The following is a 16,691-nucleotide window of genomic DNA, read 5'->3' on the forward strand; positions in this document are numbered from 1 at the left end:
CAGTTTTAAACCCAGGTGTGAATGCTCTCGTTCAAAGGGCTATCCTGGTGGGCATAAAGACTATTTTACAATGTTGGTTGTCTCCACAAACACCTACTGTCTCGCACTGGCGGACTCAAATGATTTATTGGGCTGGATATGAACGACAGGCCATTCCCGATTTACATTTCTAAATAGGGTATATTATTTCTCCGTTGTTGGAGACCTTTTTGTTCTTACTTTGTCGCCTGTAGCAAAAGCTCGTTTGCTTGATTGATTATTCCCTGTCGTGTATACAGTGGCTGTTCCCAGGGGGGGGTTTGAAAAGAGGGGGGGGTTATGAATTGTATATTGTTTGGTTGCATTTATGCATACTGCCATTTATTGACCTTTAATAAAAAACAAATTTAAACATAAAAACACATAAGGATAAGCTCAATTGATCACACACTTAGTCCTCCAATCTCGGATCCAAGACCTTAAAGAGTAGAGAGATTTAAACTCACATATTTATCTAAGAAAGCCGTTTAACTACTGCAGCACACAGAACTAATTCCTTATTGTTAGGCGCAATTATTGTCTTCCTTCTCAAACATTTCATTGAGAGAAAATTATCAAATGAGATGGATCAGTAAAAACATATTTTAAAGAACGGTATCTGACTACACATTTGCATGGATATCTCAAAAAGAAAGACCCCCAAGGTTTCAACATTAAGAATTCTCTTCTTTTTTGAGTCTCTCTGGAGACATCAGGAAATATCTGGATATGTTATCCCAGGAAGTCCTTGGATCTGTTTTTGAAGAAAAGTTTTAAGATCCAATCCTTGTCTGGAGCCAAAGCCACAGACATCAAGAGGGTGGCTGGGATAGCCACTTCTCTATTCGATTGTTCCAGTATAACTGAGATGCCCAATGGTTCGTCCTGAGATTCCCCAACCTTTTCTTTTTTTCTCCACTTGGGATTTAACAGGAAGATAGTATATCCTTGTAAGAGGAGGGTAGAGAATTTTCAGGAATTTGTAAGATCTCCATAAAAAATCGCTTCACCATTTCTCGGGAGGAAATTGATAAGATCTTAGGAAAATTTATAATCCTCAAATTATTAGCTCAACTATTATCTCTAGAGCAGGGGTGCCCAATACGTCGATGGTGGGAGTCCTGGCCTGTTCCTGAAGTGAAGAAAGCGCTGGGAATCAGCAATTTTCTCTGTAAACGCTTGGAATCAGCGATTTCTCTATGCAAGCTGATGTAATTTGGGGGGAGGAGTCAGCACGCTAAAAACTGCGAATAATCGAAACCGCTATTGCTGAAACCGCGAATATGGAGGGAGAAGTGTAAATGGTATGTAAAAACAGCTTTAATTTACCTTGATAACTTCTCCTAGTGTGTGCGCTGCTTCATCCACTCCAAGTAGATAGTGGGTTCTTGGCTTATGATCTATTATGTTTTGTATCACTCTGTAATAAAGCATGGTAGCAGTCAGAAAATAAGGAAGAAGGAGCAACACTATATAGTTGGCCACAAGACTGTTACAACAACTTTCTATAATCACAGGAACATCCTATAGTCTTGTCCTCCTAACCTACTATTACTAATAGTTATCTGGTCCTGATTTCCAAAATGCCATCCAATGCTGCTTTATTTTTTATTTTTAACTTAATTGCTAATATTTTCTTTTTTTTTTTTCAATTCTTTATTATTTTTAAAACTTACAATAAGTGTAACATTAAATACCACATTTTGTACATCAATGACACACTTAATATACTGTTAATATCCATTTCAGAATTAGTCCCCCCCTACACATTCACAATGCCTTTCACATAAAACTTCTATCATGAACCCCAATACAGTCAAACCTCGGTTTATGAGTACCGCGGTTTACGAGTGTTTTGCAAGACGAGCAAAACATTTGTAAAATCTGCGACTCGTAAACCGAGCTTGACTCGCTATACGAGCGTGTCCCAAAGTAAAACATCCCGCATCCCCCTTTCCATACCTTGCAATGCATGCACACCGACTGCAGATTTTCTTTCCGATTCTCTTCCACTTCAGTTTTGCCTTTTAGGGTGTCCAACCTGCTGCCCCGTGCGGCCCACTCAAGGGCAATGCGTTTGTTCCCTCTGCTGCCCCTGGATGATTGCCTTCTTGCTGGCTCCCTCCTCCTTGCTGTGTTTGCTTGGGGCCGCGGACGGCAGCTCCTGCATGCCTCCTGCGGCTGGCCTGGAGATGTTCCCTCTGACGTTGCGATGTCAGAGGGAGGGCTTCCGGGGATCGGGTCGGCTGCGGGGGGCACGTGGGAACCGCTGCCCATGGCTTTGAACGAGCACTGCGGCAAGAAGGAGGAGATAGCCGGCATGAAGGTAGGCACCGTGGCACAGGGAGGGCTTCCGGGTCAGCCGCAGGGGCACGTGGGAATTGCTGCCCGTGGCTTTGAACGAGCACTGCGGCAAGAAGGAGGAGAAAGCCGGCATGAATGTAGGCACCACGGGACAAAATGAACAAAAAAGAAGTTAAAGCTGCAAGGCCCCAGTGAGGTTGGTTCGGCTGTGGAAAGAGCCCAAGTGCCCCAGTTCTGTTATGTTTATGTTGGTTGCTGGCAGCAGTAGCAACGAATTGTCCGAGTCTCCATTATACCCTATGGGGAACTTTGCTTTGATAAACGAGCGTTTTGGATTACGAGCATGCTGCTGGAACGTATCATGCTCATAAACCAAGGTATCACTGTATATCTAAATTCATTAATCTATCAGACCCCCCCAACTTCCCCCTCCCGGATGTGCATGTTATAGGGAAAAACAATAATTAAGTATTACAATATTTTGCTAATGGTTCCCAAATCTCCTGAAATTTCTTAAAATTCCCTTTCTGAATGGCTAATATTCTTTCCATTTTGTACACATGACACAATGAATTCCACCAAAAACTATAATTAAGCCTCGTCCAATTCTTCCAATTGCTCGTAATTTGTTGCATGGCAACTCCTACCATTATTAATAAAAGCCTATTGTTCTTAGATGATATTTGACTTTTAGCTCTCATTGACATGCCAAAAAGCACAATATCACAGGATAATGCCACTGGATTTTCTAACAAGCAATTTATTTGGCCCCATATTGATTTCCAAAAAGCCAAAATAAATGGACAATAAAAACAATAAATGATCTAAAGTCCCTGCTTCGAGATGACAATGCCAACATTTATTTGACTTAGAGCTATCTAACTTTTGTAACGGAACAGGGGTCCATAATGCTCCATGTAACAGAAAAAAACAAGTTTGTCTCATAGATGCTGACATTTTACATCTCAACCTCCAAGTCCAAATTTGTGGCCATTGAGATGCAGGAATTTGGTGCTTAATCTCAATACTCCAAATGTCTCTAAGACCAGTTTTTGGTTTCTTATTTATAAATCCAGCTAACAATTTTTACCACTGTGTGACCTGCTGTCCCAGGAAGTCTACCTGAAAGCATAAGAATTCCAAACTATATTGATTATTTAAATTTTTCCATTCAGGGAACCCTACCTGAATGGTCTGCTTCAGTTGCAACCATCTATAACTTTGTGATTTATTAAGTCTAAATTTATGTTGCAACTGTGAAAAGTCAAGCCACTCCTGGAGCAACCCATCCGATATACCGCAAGGGTCCCCGCTATCCCCATTGCTTTTCAATATCTACATGACCTCACTGGGCGTACAATTAACCCAGCTGGGGATAAAATTATTCAGTTACGCTGATGACTTTACGATCATCATCCCATTTGCCAACTCCATCTTGGAAACCAATCCCAAAGCATCAGAAGCCATAAACCTGATGGAGCACTGGATGACAGACTTCAAGCTCAAGCTCAATACAGAGAAGACAAAATTTTTCGTCGCTTCACCACACCCGCTTGACACCAAAACACCACTAGGCATCAACAAACTTAACTACGCCATACAGCCCATCATTAAAATACTGGGTGTAACTCTTGATCAATGCCTAACCATGAAAGACCAGGTAGACTCCTTAATCAAAAAGGGTTTTTTCACCCTCTGGAAGCTTAAATCCATTAAATCATATTTTGACAACTCTGCATTCAGAATCCTGGTACAATCCCTCGTACTGAGTCAACTCGACTACTGTAACATCGCCTATTTAGCAACCTCCCAAAAGAATATGCGACGATTACAATTAATGTAAACGCTGCGGTCAGACTTATCTTCGGTCTAAAGAAATTTGACCATGTGACGCTATACTACAAACAGCTACACTGACTGCCGTTGGAAGCTCATTTGAAATTTAAGTTCGCCTGCCTCTGCTTTAAAGTTCTTTACGGTCTAGCCCCTAAATACATAACTGACCTCTTCTCCTTCTCAGCCAACAGACACAAGAGAAGCTCCCACTTGCACTTCGTTCCTCCCCCGATCAGAGGTTGCAAACTCATAATAAACACCACGACAACCTTCTCTCACATCAAGCAGCTTTATGGGGTAAAGATCTAGAACAACTGCTCTCGCCCATCACTTACGAGGTATTCAGGAAGCTACATCAAAACTCACCTGTCCTTGAAAATGTCTAGACAGCTGACCCATTCCTCTTTTTCCCCTCCCATCATCGGTTCTATTACACTAGCCCCCTCTTGTTTTCCCATCCCCTAAGTTCTCTCAACTTGTACTTCATTAATCTTTTTGTAAACCGCATAGAACTTAACGGTACTGCGGTATATAAACTGTTATTATTATTATTAGATATAACATCCAATGCTTCCAGATGACCTTAAATCCGCCAATTTGAATCCTGGAGTTTAGCCAAATAGTTTTGATTTGTTGATTTGTGAAATTGGAATAGGTGTTAAATTATTGACATATCGTAACGCTTTCCACGTATCTACTTAGTATTCTGCTTTTTCTTTATATTAATCTAAGCATTTTGATACTGAGAAACATGGCATAATCGCAGAGGGAAACATGAGTCGCCCATTCCAAACTATAACCAATCTGGGATTATTTTTCAATGAGCTCTGGGAGGACCCAATACTTACCTTGGTGCAAAATATAGGCTTGATGATACCTATAGAAATTGGGAAAAATTTACCTCTCCCTCCGTAATTGGTTTTTGTAAAGATACTAAAGCAACTCTAAGAGTTTTACACAGCCAAATAAATTTTGTAAGAATACTATTTAACTTTTTTATAGAAGGACTCCTTAAAGAAAACTGGTAACATTCCCATTTGATAACAAACACAGGCAATACTCATCATTTTAATAGTTTGGACTCTCCCCCACCAAGAAAGATATAAAGGATTCCATTGCATCAACAACATTTCTGTTACCTTTTGTAATAAAACTTTTTCATTCACTTGCATTGTTTCATCCAATGTGTTTTTTATCCAAATACCTAAATATTTATATTCCATCATCTTTCCATAGAAAGGAAAATTTTTTCAAATAATTCCTTTTGTGCAATGGACATTAGTAGGAAGAACTTCTGATTTACTCCAATTTATTTTTGTATCCTGAACTATTTTCCAAATTTCTCTATTACATCAAGTAAGCATGGAATTGTTGTTTCAGGATTCCTCAAATGAAGTAGTATATCATCTGCATATGCAGAGACCTTATATTCCCGATCTGAATAAGAATACCCTGTATCTCCTTAATTTGCTGAATAGCTAATAGCAAGGGTTCTAATACAATATCAAAAAGCAAAGGAGACAAGGGGACATCCCTATCTAACTCCCCCGTCTGCATGCTAATAACAATTCAGAGAGATTATTATTAATATACAGTCTAGCAAAGGGGAACTACACAAGGATTTAATCATTTGTATAAATCCTGAACCTATTCTAAACAATCCATTGCTTGATACATGAAGGTCCATTCCACCCAATCAAAGCTTTTTCTGCATCTTAAGGATACAGAGAAGGCTGGATCTTCCATGGCTTTTGTTAATTTAACATATGAAAAGCCAATCTGGTGTTGTTGGAGGAATGTCTCTGAGCAACAAATCTGTTTGGTGCATATCAATAATAAAAGGGAGAGCCTTAGCCAATGCGCAAAGGCAATGTCTTAGCTAGAATGTTTGCCATCTACATTGATTAAAGAAATAGGCCTGTAATTTGAAACCAATGTGGGATCTTTATTTGGCTTCGGCAAGACTATAGTAACAGATTCGCCTTAGTACCTGTAATTGCAACCATTATTCCAGTTGGATCTGATATACGCTTAATAAATGAACTAAAGGGCATTTTGAAATTTTTTTATAAAACTTTACCGTGAAACCATCCCCACCTGAAGCGGATCCCAGCTTGTTAAGGGACTCTCAACGCTGATTGCAACTCTTTTAATGATATAGGCACCCTCTAAGCTTCTTTTTTATATGATCAGGAATTTTTTTGGACCACTAATTAATTTTTAAAAACTCTGAACCCATCTTTTTCTTTATCTGAATAAGACTCAGAAAAATACAAATGCTTTATAAAAACTTAAGAATTGTTTCTAAATAATAGGTCCAATTTTGAGTATGGGATCACCCTTTTTCATCTTTTATTGCAATTATTTTTGTTCTTCTTTTCTTTAAGATAATTTGCCAATAATCTTCCCGCCTTATTCGAGCTTCCATTATACATGGTCTGTTTGAGAAAACCTAAATCTCTTCCTTACAAATTGTGAAAGAAATCTCATTATATTTTATATTTTAGTTTTAAAGAGACTGTTAGAGTAGTTTGTTCCCATATTTTTCAACCAATTTCTGACTCTAAACCTTAATTTCCTTTTCCAAATTTATAAAATCTGTTTTTTAAGCTGTTTCCTAACATATGCTGATTATGATATAATTTGACCTCTCATAGTGGCCTTAAACACATCCCATAAAGTTACCATTGAGATTTCGTGTGACTCATTAATTTGGAAAAATTCATTCATTTTTACTTGGAATTCTTCAAGAAAATTTGAATCCTCTAACAATGCATTATCGAATCTCCATAATGATCTACCATTTTCCTGTTCAGGAAGATTAAATTCAATCCACACCCTTCCATGATCAGACAAAATAATTTGATCTTTGGAGGCTTGTGTTACTTGCTGTGTTAACTGACTTGAAACAAAAATATAATCTATTCTTGAAAAGGATTTGTGGACCTGAGAACAAAAAGAAAATTCCCGTACATTAAAATGAAGTATCCGCCATATATCTTTTAAATCACAAGATTGCACCAAATTATCTAAACCTAACGATTTCATAATTTTATTAGGTTTTTTATCCATCAATGGATCCATAACAGCATTAAAATCCGCCACCACTACTAAATTAGAAGTAGCCAGTGGTAATATCAACTGTTGCAGAGTTTTTAAAAATTCACTTTGCTTCGAATTTGGGAAATATACATTAAATAACGCCAACATAGTATTTCCCAGGCTCATTTCTACATGTACCCATCTTCTTAAAGGATCTGAATCTATCATTTTAAAAGTAGCTAAGCATTTTTTTTTCACCAAAATGGCTACTCCTGCCTTTTTCCCTATCGCCGGGGCAAAGAAGCAATGCTTTACCCAACCATCTTCCAATTTCATAGCTTCTATGGCCACCAAGTGTGTCTCTTGAATATAGTATATATCTGCATTTTGTTGTTTCAGAAAGGTAAGTATTTTCTTTTTCTTTATTGGATGGTTGAGGCCATTAACATTCATCGAAAAAATTTTCAACTCCATTATAATATTGTAATAAAAAGGGACTGTAAGAGATACCACAAACCATCAAATATTCTATATAGATCATATTTCCAATGCATCTCAATATCTTTCATTACATCCATTAAATTGTTTTCCCCTTGCACATCCAAACCCATATTTAAGAAAAACCCTTCCCTCTTCCCTCCCCTACCCCCAAATTGCTAATATTTTCAACAAAAATAAATACAAGAAGACACAACAAGATGTATTTATTAACTGATAGTAATCTGATCTTTTTGTATTTTCCTATGATTTATATGCTCACTGATTGTCCAGTTCTCTTTGCTGTGAACCGCCTAGAACTTTGCAGTAAGGATGGTATATAAAAATAAAGTTTATTATTATTATTACACCTGCTCGCCATAATAGAACAGATAGGAAAATAGTAAATATTATGCTCCCTCCCACCCTCACCCGACCCTTCTACATTAACACGTTACAACTGGAAGACCACAACATCTATTGCCCATCAATCAGTTACATTTGTGTCTCCAATCCTGGAAGTGCCGCCAAGTACTATTAAATGACCCTATACAATGACATTGTGTGGTGGTTTACTTATACATCTCATACTAAGCTTCCAATTTGTCAATTATGAACTTCCAATCAGGAGCACACTGCTGTTTCCATGTGGATCCTAAAACTATTTAAGCAGCAGTAAAATCCAGTCTACACCATCTGTCCTCCCCTTCATCCTAGTCTGCAATATATTCAATAATGCCACACATCATGGGCTCCACCCATTTCCCCAGAATGGCAGACAGAACATTAAATATACACTTCCAAACCCCCTAAATCACAATGCATTTCCACCACAAATGAAGATAGGTCTCCCGCTCTCCACCCACCCAAACAAGCCACACTCGCTCCTCTCTGCATACGCTGCAATCTCACAGGGGTGTAATATCATTTGAACAACAGTTTGTCCCATTTTCCACTATAGCAGCAGCCATCCCCAAAGTTCGTACTCGTTGCCAAATAACTTCCCAGGCTGCCCTCCCTAATGAGTTCCCTAAATCTGCCTCCCAAGCCTTCTGTGAAAGATTCATGGGGTTTCCTTCACTGAAGCTGCAGTTATACCCCTGGCAGCAGATAAAAAGGCAGATGTATTAAGGGAATCCAAAAACACCCGTGATTTAGGAATCTGGGTCTGCCACTCCAGCACAACCCGAAGCTGAGCCACCCGATAGTATTTTTTCAGATTAGGAAATGCCAACCTCCCTTCCGGTTTCCTCCAGACACATCACAATTCCACTCACCCGAGGGCATCTATCTCCCCAAATAAAGCAAGAAACTAAAGTCTACAGGGAACCAAGTGTCAGAGAACCTATCCAAATTGGAAGGACCTGAAAAATAAAACAAGACCTGCTTCACATACTGAATTACTGGACCTTACTTGAGCCTGCTCCCCCTAAAGTGAACTCCTAAATACATAAGGACCCTCCAAACCCAACGAAATGGAAATCTGTCCATAACTTATCAACTGACCTGAAGATAAGTTTACATTCAGAATCTCAGACATGTTTACCCAAACTGCCTGACACCTCTCCCATATGCTTCTAACTCCTGCCCCACCGCATCCAATGAGGAACCCAGATTAGTCAATGTAAACAAAATAATCACATACACAGTTCAGTGTTCTCCCCCAGAAATTTTTTTTCCAGCCGAGGGTGGCATGAAAAAGTAGCCGGGTGGGCGGGGTGGGGAAATTTGGTCAGTGGGGAAAAATTAATGTATACTATCTTTTATTAGTTATTATTATTATTTTTCCAATGCTCGATTATGACTTCCTTTTTTTAAGGTTTGACACTTTACTAAATTTAAGAAGTATCCAATTCTAGAAGTGAATAATTAGATATTCACCCTCTTTCAAATAGTATAGAGGTTTAAAAAAGGGAAATGCGTCTAATGAAGTCATTAGGTTCAATCTAACCATTTACTTTCTGCATGAATTTAAACAACTAAAAAAAAAAGATAAATATAGCTCATCCAGTCATACAAGAATGGCTGTACAACACCTCTAATAATGTTTTTGATCACTAGGTTCCTTCCTGAGGTCTCACTGAGGATATTAAATAGATGCTATCCCCACTTCCCAGACCTCTTCCACATAAATTTATGCAGAGGTGTTACTGAGCCTTGAAGGGCACCTGTGTGATTGATCTCTTATCTGCCTTCTTTTTTTATTTTGCTATACTGCAAAGTAAGAGCTAGGGCAAAAACAGTATAGGTAAAGCTGCAGGTATAATTTAGCAATGTATACAAAAATATTTTAATTTCTATTTGCTTATAAATGTCATTTGAAAGCTGCTTGATGATAATACAACTTTAATTTAATTCTTTATAATGGGTGTGTCTGTGTGTTGGGGGGACAACACTATGTCAACAGTAAAGTTAGAGAATAGGGTCATTAAATCCAGTGGTTTGTAACCTAGTATACTATGACAGCCAGTGCTAATCATTTTTTTTTAACAAACCCTCCTCTATCTAAAAAGATATTTCTTTAGTAATTAATCCATGAGTCACACAATAAGGGTGACATCTAGGAAAGGCAGCATCCTCTAAACACTGCAGTGAGCACGATAGCACCAACACACGCGTTGTAAGACTAAATCAAACCAGATCCTACACAGTCAATTGATCCCGTAGTCGATTGCTAACAGAAAACCATGTCCTTTTCATACACAACAGAACACAGATACACCCTCGCCCAATACGGAATATCACAAACTAAAAATAGAAATATGTAGACAAAAGTTAAAACTGAACAAAAAAACCAGACTCTGCATACAATGCACACACCATAGAAACAGTGACACATGTCCCCTAATACTGTGCAAAATATAAAGACAGTAGATGTAAATTTGAAAAAAACTTCTACATAACAGTCACCACTTTACAAATTAACAATAGAAAATAAAATAATGAGAAATATGAAAATACCATTTTATTGGACTAATCCATTTTTCAATTAGCTTTCAGAGACCAAATCTTTCTTCAAGACAGTACAGTATACAGCTGTTATGGTATCCTGTCCTGACCTGAGGAAAGGGTTTATTCCCCCAAAAAATTGCCTTATTTCCATTTCTATTGATAAATTTTAATCAATACAGTTACAATACTACTTGATTCTACGTTAAAGCAACAAAAATATTTTTTTTTCTACCTTTCTGTCCGTTTCTGCTTTAGTCATCTTCTCTTCACTCTCTTCTTTCTATTTAGCATTTGTCCTCGACTCCTCTCCCATGCAACATCTTGTCCTCTCTCTTCTGCCTCTTCCACCCTGCCTCTGCCTTCTCTCTCTCTACCCCTTCCCATTACTGTCCACCCTATCTCTGCCCCCTTGCATTCCCTGTCCACCCTTTCTGCCTTTTCCATCCAGTGTCTGCCCTCTCTCTGTTCCCTATGGTATCTTCCCTCTTTCTATGTCCCTTCAATAAACTCTATATCCTGATGCCCTTATCTTCCTTTGTACATGATTTTCAGCTTCAACCCCTCTCCATTTTTTGTCTCCACCCTTCCCTATGCTCTGGCATCTCTCTCTTCTCCTTTCCTTCCTTCCTTCCTTCCCACTCCACCCCATGGTCTGACATCTCTATATCCTTCCATTCTCTCCCCCTCTCAGTATCTGCCTGTCTTTCCACTTTGGTCCAGGCTTCTCTCTTTCTCTCCGTCTTTCTTCTGTGAGATCATTATTGATCTTGAACACTGAATAATTCTTCCCACATTCTCCATATCACTGTACTGTAGTCTGGTCCAGCAGACTGCTTTGGCACTATTACATGGGTAATAGTAAATTCATTATGCATCAGCTTTCCACACAGAATGCCACAAGTCTCTATTTCTTCGTGCTGTGTTTACATCTGCCAGCAGCACAAACTTGTGAGACAGATCCCTTGGCAATACTACACTTTGGAGCCCTTTGACCATCTGGTTCTGTATGGCTGCAGGCTTTTAAAGCTCTGTTTACTGGAGGAGGACTGTCCAGCATACATAGTTGCATCACTCTTAAGGATCTGATCAGAGGATTACATTTAGACAAGGTAGTATTTTTAGGCATGGAAAAACAGGAACATGTTTCCTCAATCTGCTCAGATGCCCCTTTAATGTTCATCTGATCTCGGGCTAAATCTTGCCTCCTGAGCTGATCTTCAAAGGAGAGCGGAGTGAGAGCCATATCGGCAGTGAGATCCGTTTTGGGCCGCATGTTGTGCAGGGCTGGACTAAGGCAAGTTGTAAGCTTCCTTCTATCGCTGACCTAACTTCCATAAGTCAGCAACGGAGGGAAGCTTACAACTCGCTGCTCTCGCTTGCTTCGGGCCTTCCTCATTGCCAGGTCCTGCCTTCACGGAAACAGAAAGTAGGCAGGAGTTCCAATGTTCCCTCTAAGGATTGATGAGGTGTGTGCAAAAAAAAAATATGCATGAGCGACAAGTTACATATTCCACAAATTTATGAGCAGGCACGGAGGACGCATTATTAAATAAATGTAGTTTATCCTTGTACTCCTTATGTATTTTTAATCATCTATGGATATGTTTGTATGTTTATTGTTCAAATGGTTTTATTTATTTCCCAAAATTTATTTTTGTTATACACATTGAAAATATTTGATTATTGCGTTTAAATCAAAATCTCAATAAACTTGAAACTTGAAACAAGTGCCCATGAGATTGTGGGGAGGGTTAATACTCAAAACTTAGAAGAATAACAATTTACTTAAAGTTTTTGCTTCGCCAGCTTTCTGGTATCTTACATAATGCAGTGGTGTACCTAGCATATGTAAACACCCGGGGCCCATAATTTTTTGGCACCCCCCCCCCCATCTGTTACGAAAAACATTGATTTTTAGTAACCAAGCCACACGTCACACATGAGTACCTAGGAAAAGGCAGCATCTTACTATATTGCAGTGAACAGTACATCAATACACCCATTGTAATAACTAAACAAGCCAGGACCAGCACAGATCAATCCTACACCGTCAATCCTAACAGAAAACTATGTCTTTCGAACACACAGAACACACCTTCGCCTAGTATGGAATATGTAATCACAAACTAACCCCTCCCTCTTTTACAAAACTGTAGTGTGGATTTTAGCTACGGAGGTAACAGCTCTGATGCTCATAAAATTTTGAGCATCAGAGCTGCTACCACCACGGCTGGTGCTAAAAAACGCTTCACAGTTTTGTAAAAGGGGGGATAAAATAAAAATACATAGGCAAAGGTTAAATTGAACCAGCAAGAAGCTGGACTCTGCATACAATGCTTCACAGAAACAGTGACACATGTCTCCTAAAGCAATAAATAAATAGAAATTTTTTTCTACCTTTGTCTTCTGTGGTTTCTGCTTTCCTCATCTTCTTGTAACTCTCTTCCTTCCATCCACTGTCTGCCGTCTCTCTTCCCCTATATGGCATCTTCTCTCCTTCTATGCCCCTTCCAGAAACTGTATGCCTCCCCCTTCCATCTCTCCTTTCACCCCCATTGGTCTGGCATCTCTCTCCTCGCCTTCCCTCTCCCACACCTCTCCTCTGCAATCCCTTTCCCTTTTTTCCCTCATTCCCTTTTCAATTTATTTTCTGCATCTGTCTAGATTATGTTCTTACTACCCTCTCATCAATGTCCTTTTTTACTGTCTACCTAAAGCTTGCCACCTCTTTCCCTCACCCCTCCAGTGTTTCCCTAACTCAATCCTTTTCTCCCCATCATGTGTCCTCCTTTTTTTTATCCCCTCCTTCCATCATGTACCCTCTTTCTCCAACCCTTCCATCTAGTACCTTCTCCTCTCTCTGTCCACTTATCATCCAGCATCTGCTCCCCTCTTTCTCTCCTCCCATTTCCTTCTGGCATTTGCTCCCTTATCTCTCCCATCTGCACTTCCATCTAGCATAGGCTCCCCACTACCATCCAATGTCTGCCCTTTCTCCCTCCATCCACCCCTCTTCAATCAGCATCTTCCCCCTTTCTTTCCCTCCAATATCCTTCCCCCTTATGTCTCTCCCCTTTCTCTGTAGATCAATTCCATCAGCACCACCCTTCCATACCACCCTGCCCCCTTTCTTTCCCTCCACCACTCTTCCATTCCAGCAGTCCTGCTCCTTTCTCTCCCTTCATGCAGCAAGGTCCCGCGATGATTGTTGCTGCCTGCTGCCAATCCACCCCACTCTGATGTACTTGCTCTAGAGCGGACTCAGCAGCCGCATGCTGGAAGGGCCCGCGATGACTCGTCTGCTGGCTCTGCTCTGGAAGAAGTAAGTTACGTTGGAGGGGGTGGACCCGGCAGACGCAGGGAGTTGCGGCAAAGTCCCGCAATGACTGCGTCTGCCGGGTCCACCCCCTCCGACGTAACTTACTTCTTCCAGAGCAGAGCCAGCAGACGAGTCATCGGGGGACCTTCCTGCACCTTAGCGCGGATGCTGACTCTGCTGAAGAGAAAGTAAGTCAGTGGTAACGTGACCATTTATTTTTTTCATCAAAAGGGTACATCTATTAATTGACTGTGTATCCTTTCTTTCTTTCTGCACTCAGGCCCAACAATTGTCCCTTTCTATTCCCTCCCTCCTTCCTTCCCATGTCCTTAGTGCCCACAGTGCCTCCTTCCCGTGTCCATAGTGCCCCCAGTGCCTCCTTCCCATGTCCTTTGTGCCCCCAGTGCCTCCTTCTTATGTCCCCCCACTGCCTTCCAGATTTTGCCCACCCCCAAAGCCAGTCAGCTCTGCCACCTCTCCATTTTTTTCTCTCTGTCACCACCGCATCCCCTATGCTCTGGCATCTCTCTCTTCTCCTTTCTTTCCTTTGCACCCCATAGTCTGGTATCTCCCCTTCCCTGATTCTCTGGCATCTCTCTCCTTTCCTTTTCTTCCATCTTTCGCTCCCCCTCCATGCTCTCACATCTCCCCCTTCCTTTACCCTTAGTCTGGCATACCTTCCTCCTACTCTCCAAGCCCTGGCATCTCCTTTCATTCCCTCCCTCATCTTCCTTCTCCCTCCAGCTGGGTACCGCAACACTCTTCCCTGAAGCTCTGGACTTCCCCATAATTGCCATGCTTCGGTTCCTCTTCTTCCTTCCTCCCCCCCCCCCCCGCGGGACCCTGCGGCACCATCAACTCTTACTCCCTCTAACGTCGGCCCTGCAGCTCCGGACTTCCCCACACCTTCCCCCCCCCCCCGGATCGCTATTATTTTAAATGTTATAGCCGCGGAGCTGTATCCATCAGTGGAGACGTCTAACCTCGGCCTGCCCCGGAACTCTTACTGCAGCAGCCGCCCGTCTAGGCAGGAACAGGAAGTCACTGTTGCAGTAAGAGTTCAGGGGCAGGCCGAGGTTAGACGTCTCCACTGATGGATACAGCGCCGCCGCTATAACATTTAAAATAATAGCGATCCGAAGGGGGGGCAGGTGTGGGGAAGTCCGGAGCTGCAGGGCCGGCGTTACACCAATGAGACCAAGGGGCAGACCGCCCCCCCACTTAATACGCCACTGATTGCGGGGATCATGAAAGGAGTCGCCACTGCTGCATCTTAGGCGAGCAGGGCAGACCGCCATCGCCGCCGCTTCCTCTCACCTCCGCTCGAGTGAGCGACACCAGAAGAAGCATGAGCGACGCCACTGAAAATAATGAGCGATCGCTCATGCGCTCACCTTAGAGGGAACACTGGCAGGACCCGGCAGTGAGGAAAGCCCGAAGCAATCAAGAGCAAGTTGTAAGCTGACCCATGCTCCGGGGCGTGTGCATGCCGACTTCCCTTCTCTTCCCCCCTCGGGACGTGACTTCCGGTTTCGGAGAGAAGCGGCATTCACATGTTAGAGCCCCGGAGCATGGGTTCAAGTCGCTTGCTGGCGTTAAAAACTAAAAAAAAAAAAAAAAAAGTCAGGCTCCTGCGATTCAAGCTGTGTCGAGTCAACCCGGTAAATCTCCAATCCGGTGAGAAGGTTTTTTTTTTTTAAATTTTGAGCAGAAGGCAGCAGCAGGATTGCCATCGAGATTACAGCCGGGCGCTCATCTAAATTAGCTGGGCGGAGCGCCCGGCTGAAAGGCCCTGGGGAGAATACTGCAGTTTATGCTCTATACCAGGGGTCTCCAAAGTATGGCCCCTGGAAGAATTGTGCGGAAATGCACCAATTGGACTAATTTTCCAATGAGAATCCGCAAAAAAAAACAACCCAAAACAGGGTGTTGATAGATTTCAAATGCATTAATCAAAATTGTGTTCAAAATATATTAATATTCCATATTATGTTAATATTAATATTATTCACAACTTTAATACTGGATCGTAATTGTATACTTCGCGGTATTTTTTCGTACTTGTTCGGCCTCGATCGACAGTGTCAATTCGCGGTGTTGAAGGTAGCTCTGGCAGTGTGACCAATCTTTAAATTGAATCTGGAAGGTTGTTATTAATCGTTACGGTTAATTGTTCATAAGAATACTTGCAGTGGTGCAGTGTAATACTCAATTTGTAATAGCATAAATTTAAATTAAAAGTGCGTATTCACATATTTGCTTGTACGGAGTTCTCATGATTTAATAAAACTCATATCTAGAGTTATTAGGTACCCAATGTGGCCCTCGTGGTAAAAAGTTTGGAGACCCCCTGCTCTATACCATTCATATCCACTCCTGCAATTCTGGGCTGTGCCCTGACCCTTTCAGCTAAGGGTTCTATTACCAGTGCAAATAAAGATTGCAGACAAGGGGCACTCCTGACTCATCCCCTGGCTAAAGCAGAATATCCCCCATTAACTTTAATGCAAAATATTGTAATGATTGAATATTATTTTTTCCCTTAAATATGTATGTCCAAGGTGGGGGGAGTGGGGAAGGGTATTTTGGTTTGAATATTAAAGTAAGGTACATAAGAATGGGGTTTATGATAGGTTTTCTTGAATTTAAAGAATGTTATTGATTAGAGGGGAGGGGGATAAATTCTGATATGGATTTTAACAGAATATTAAGTGTTGTATCTGAGTATAAAATGTTATATATG

At 41.1% G+C, this 16,691-nt stretch overlaps 1 protein-coding gene across 3 annotated transcripts in view; it reads right to left on the reverse strand.

The window, feature by feature from the left end:
- The window catches only part of AK7 (adenylate kinase 7), a 206,443-nt gene that overhangs the window by 109,017 nt on the left and 80,735 nt on the right, over positions 1-16,691 (reverse strand). For 2 of the 3 annotated variants that reach the window (XM_033952479.1, XM_033952478.1), the window contains exon 8: positions 1,348-1,438. The exons of the other annotated variant lie outside the window; for it this stretch is intronic. In XM_033952479.1, the coding sequence (XP_033808370.1) occupies positions 1,348-1,438 (91 nt within the window). The remainder of the gene's footprint in view (positions 1-1,347; positions 1,439-16,691) is intronic. 3 annotated transcript variants of the gene reach the window in all.

This window comes from Geotrypetes seraphini, chromosome 7, assembly GCF_902459505.1.
Source record: "Geotrypetes seraphini chromosome 7, aGeoSer1.1, whole genome shotgun sequence".
NCBI classification, from domain to species: domain Eukaryota; kingdom Metazoa; phylum Chordata; class Amphibia; order Gymnophiona; family Dermophiidae; genus Geotrypetes; species Geotrypetes seraphini.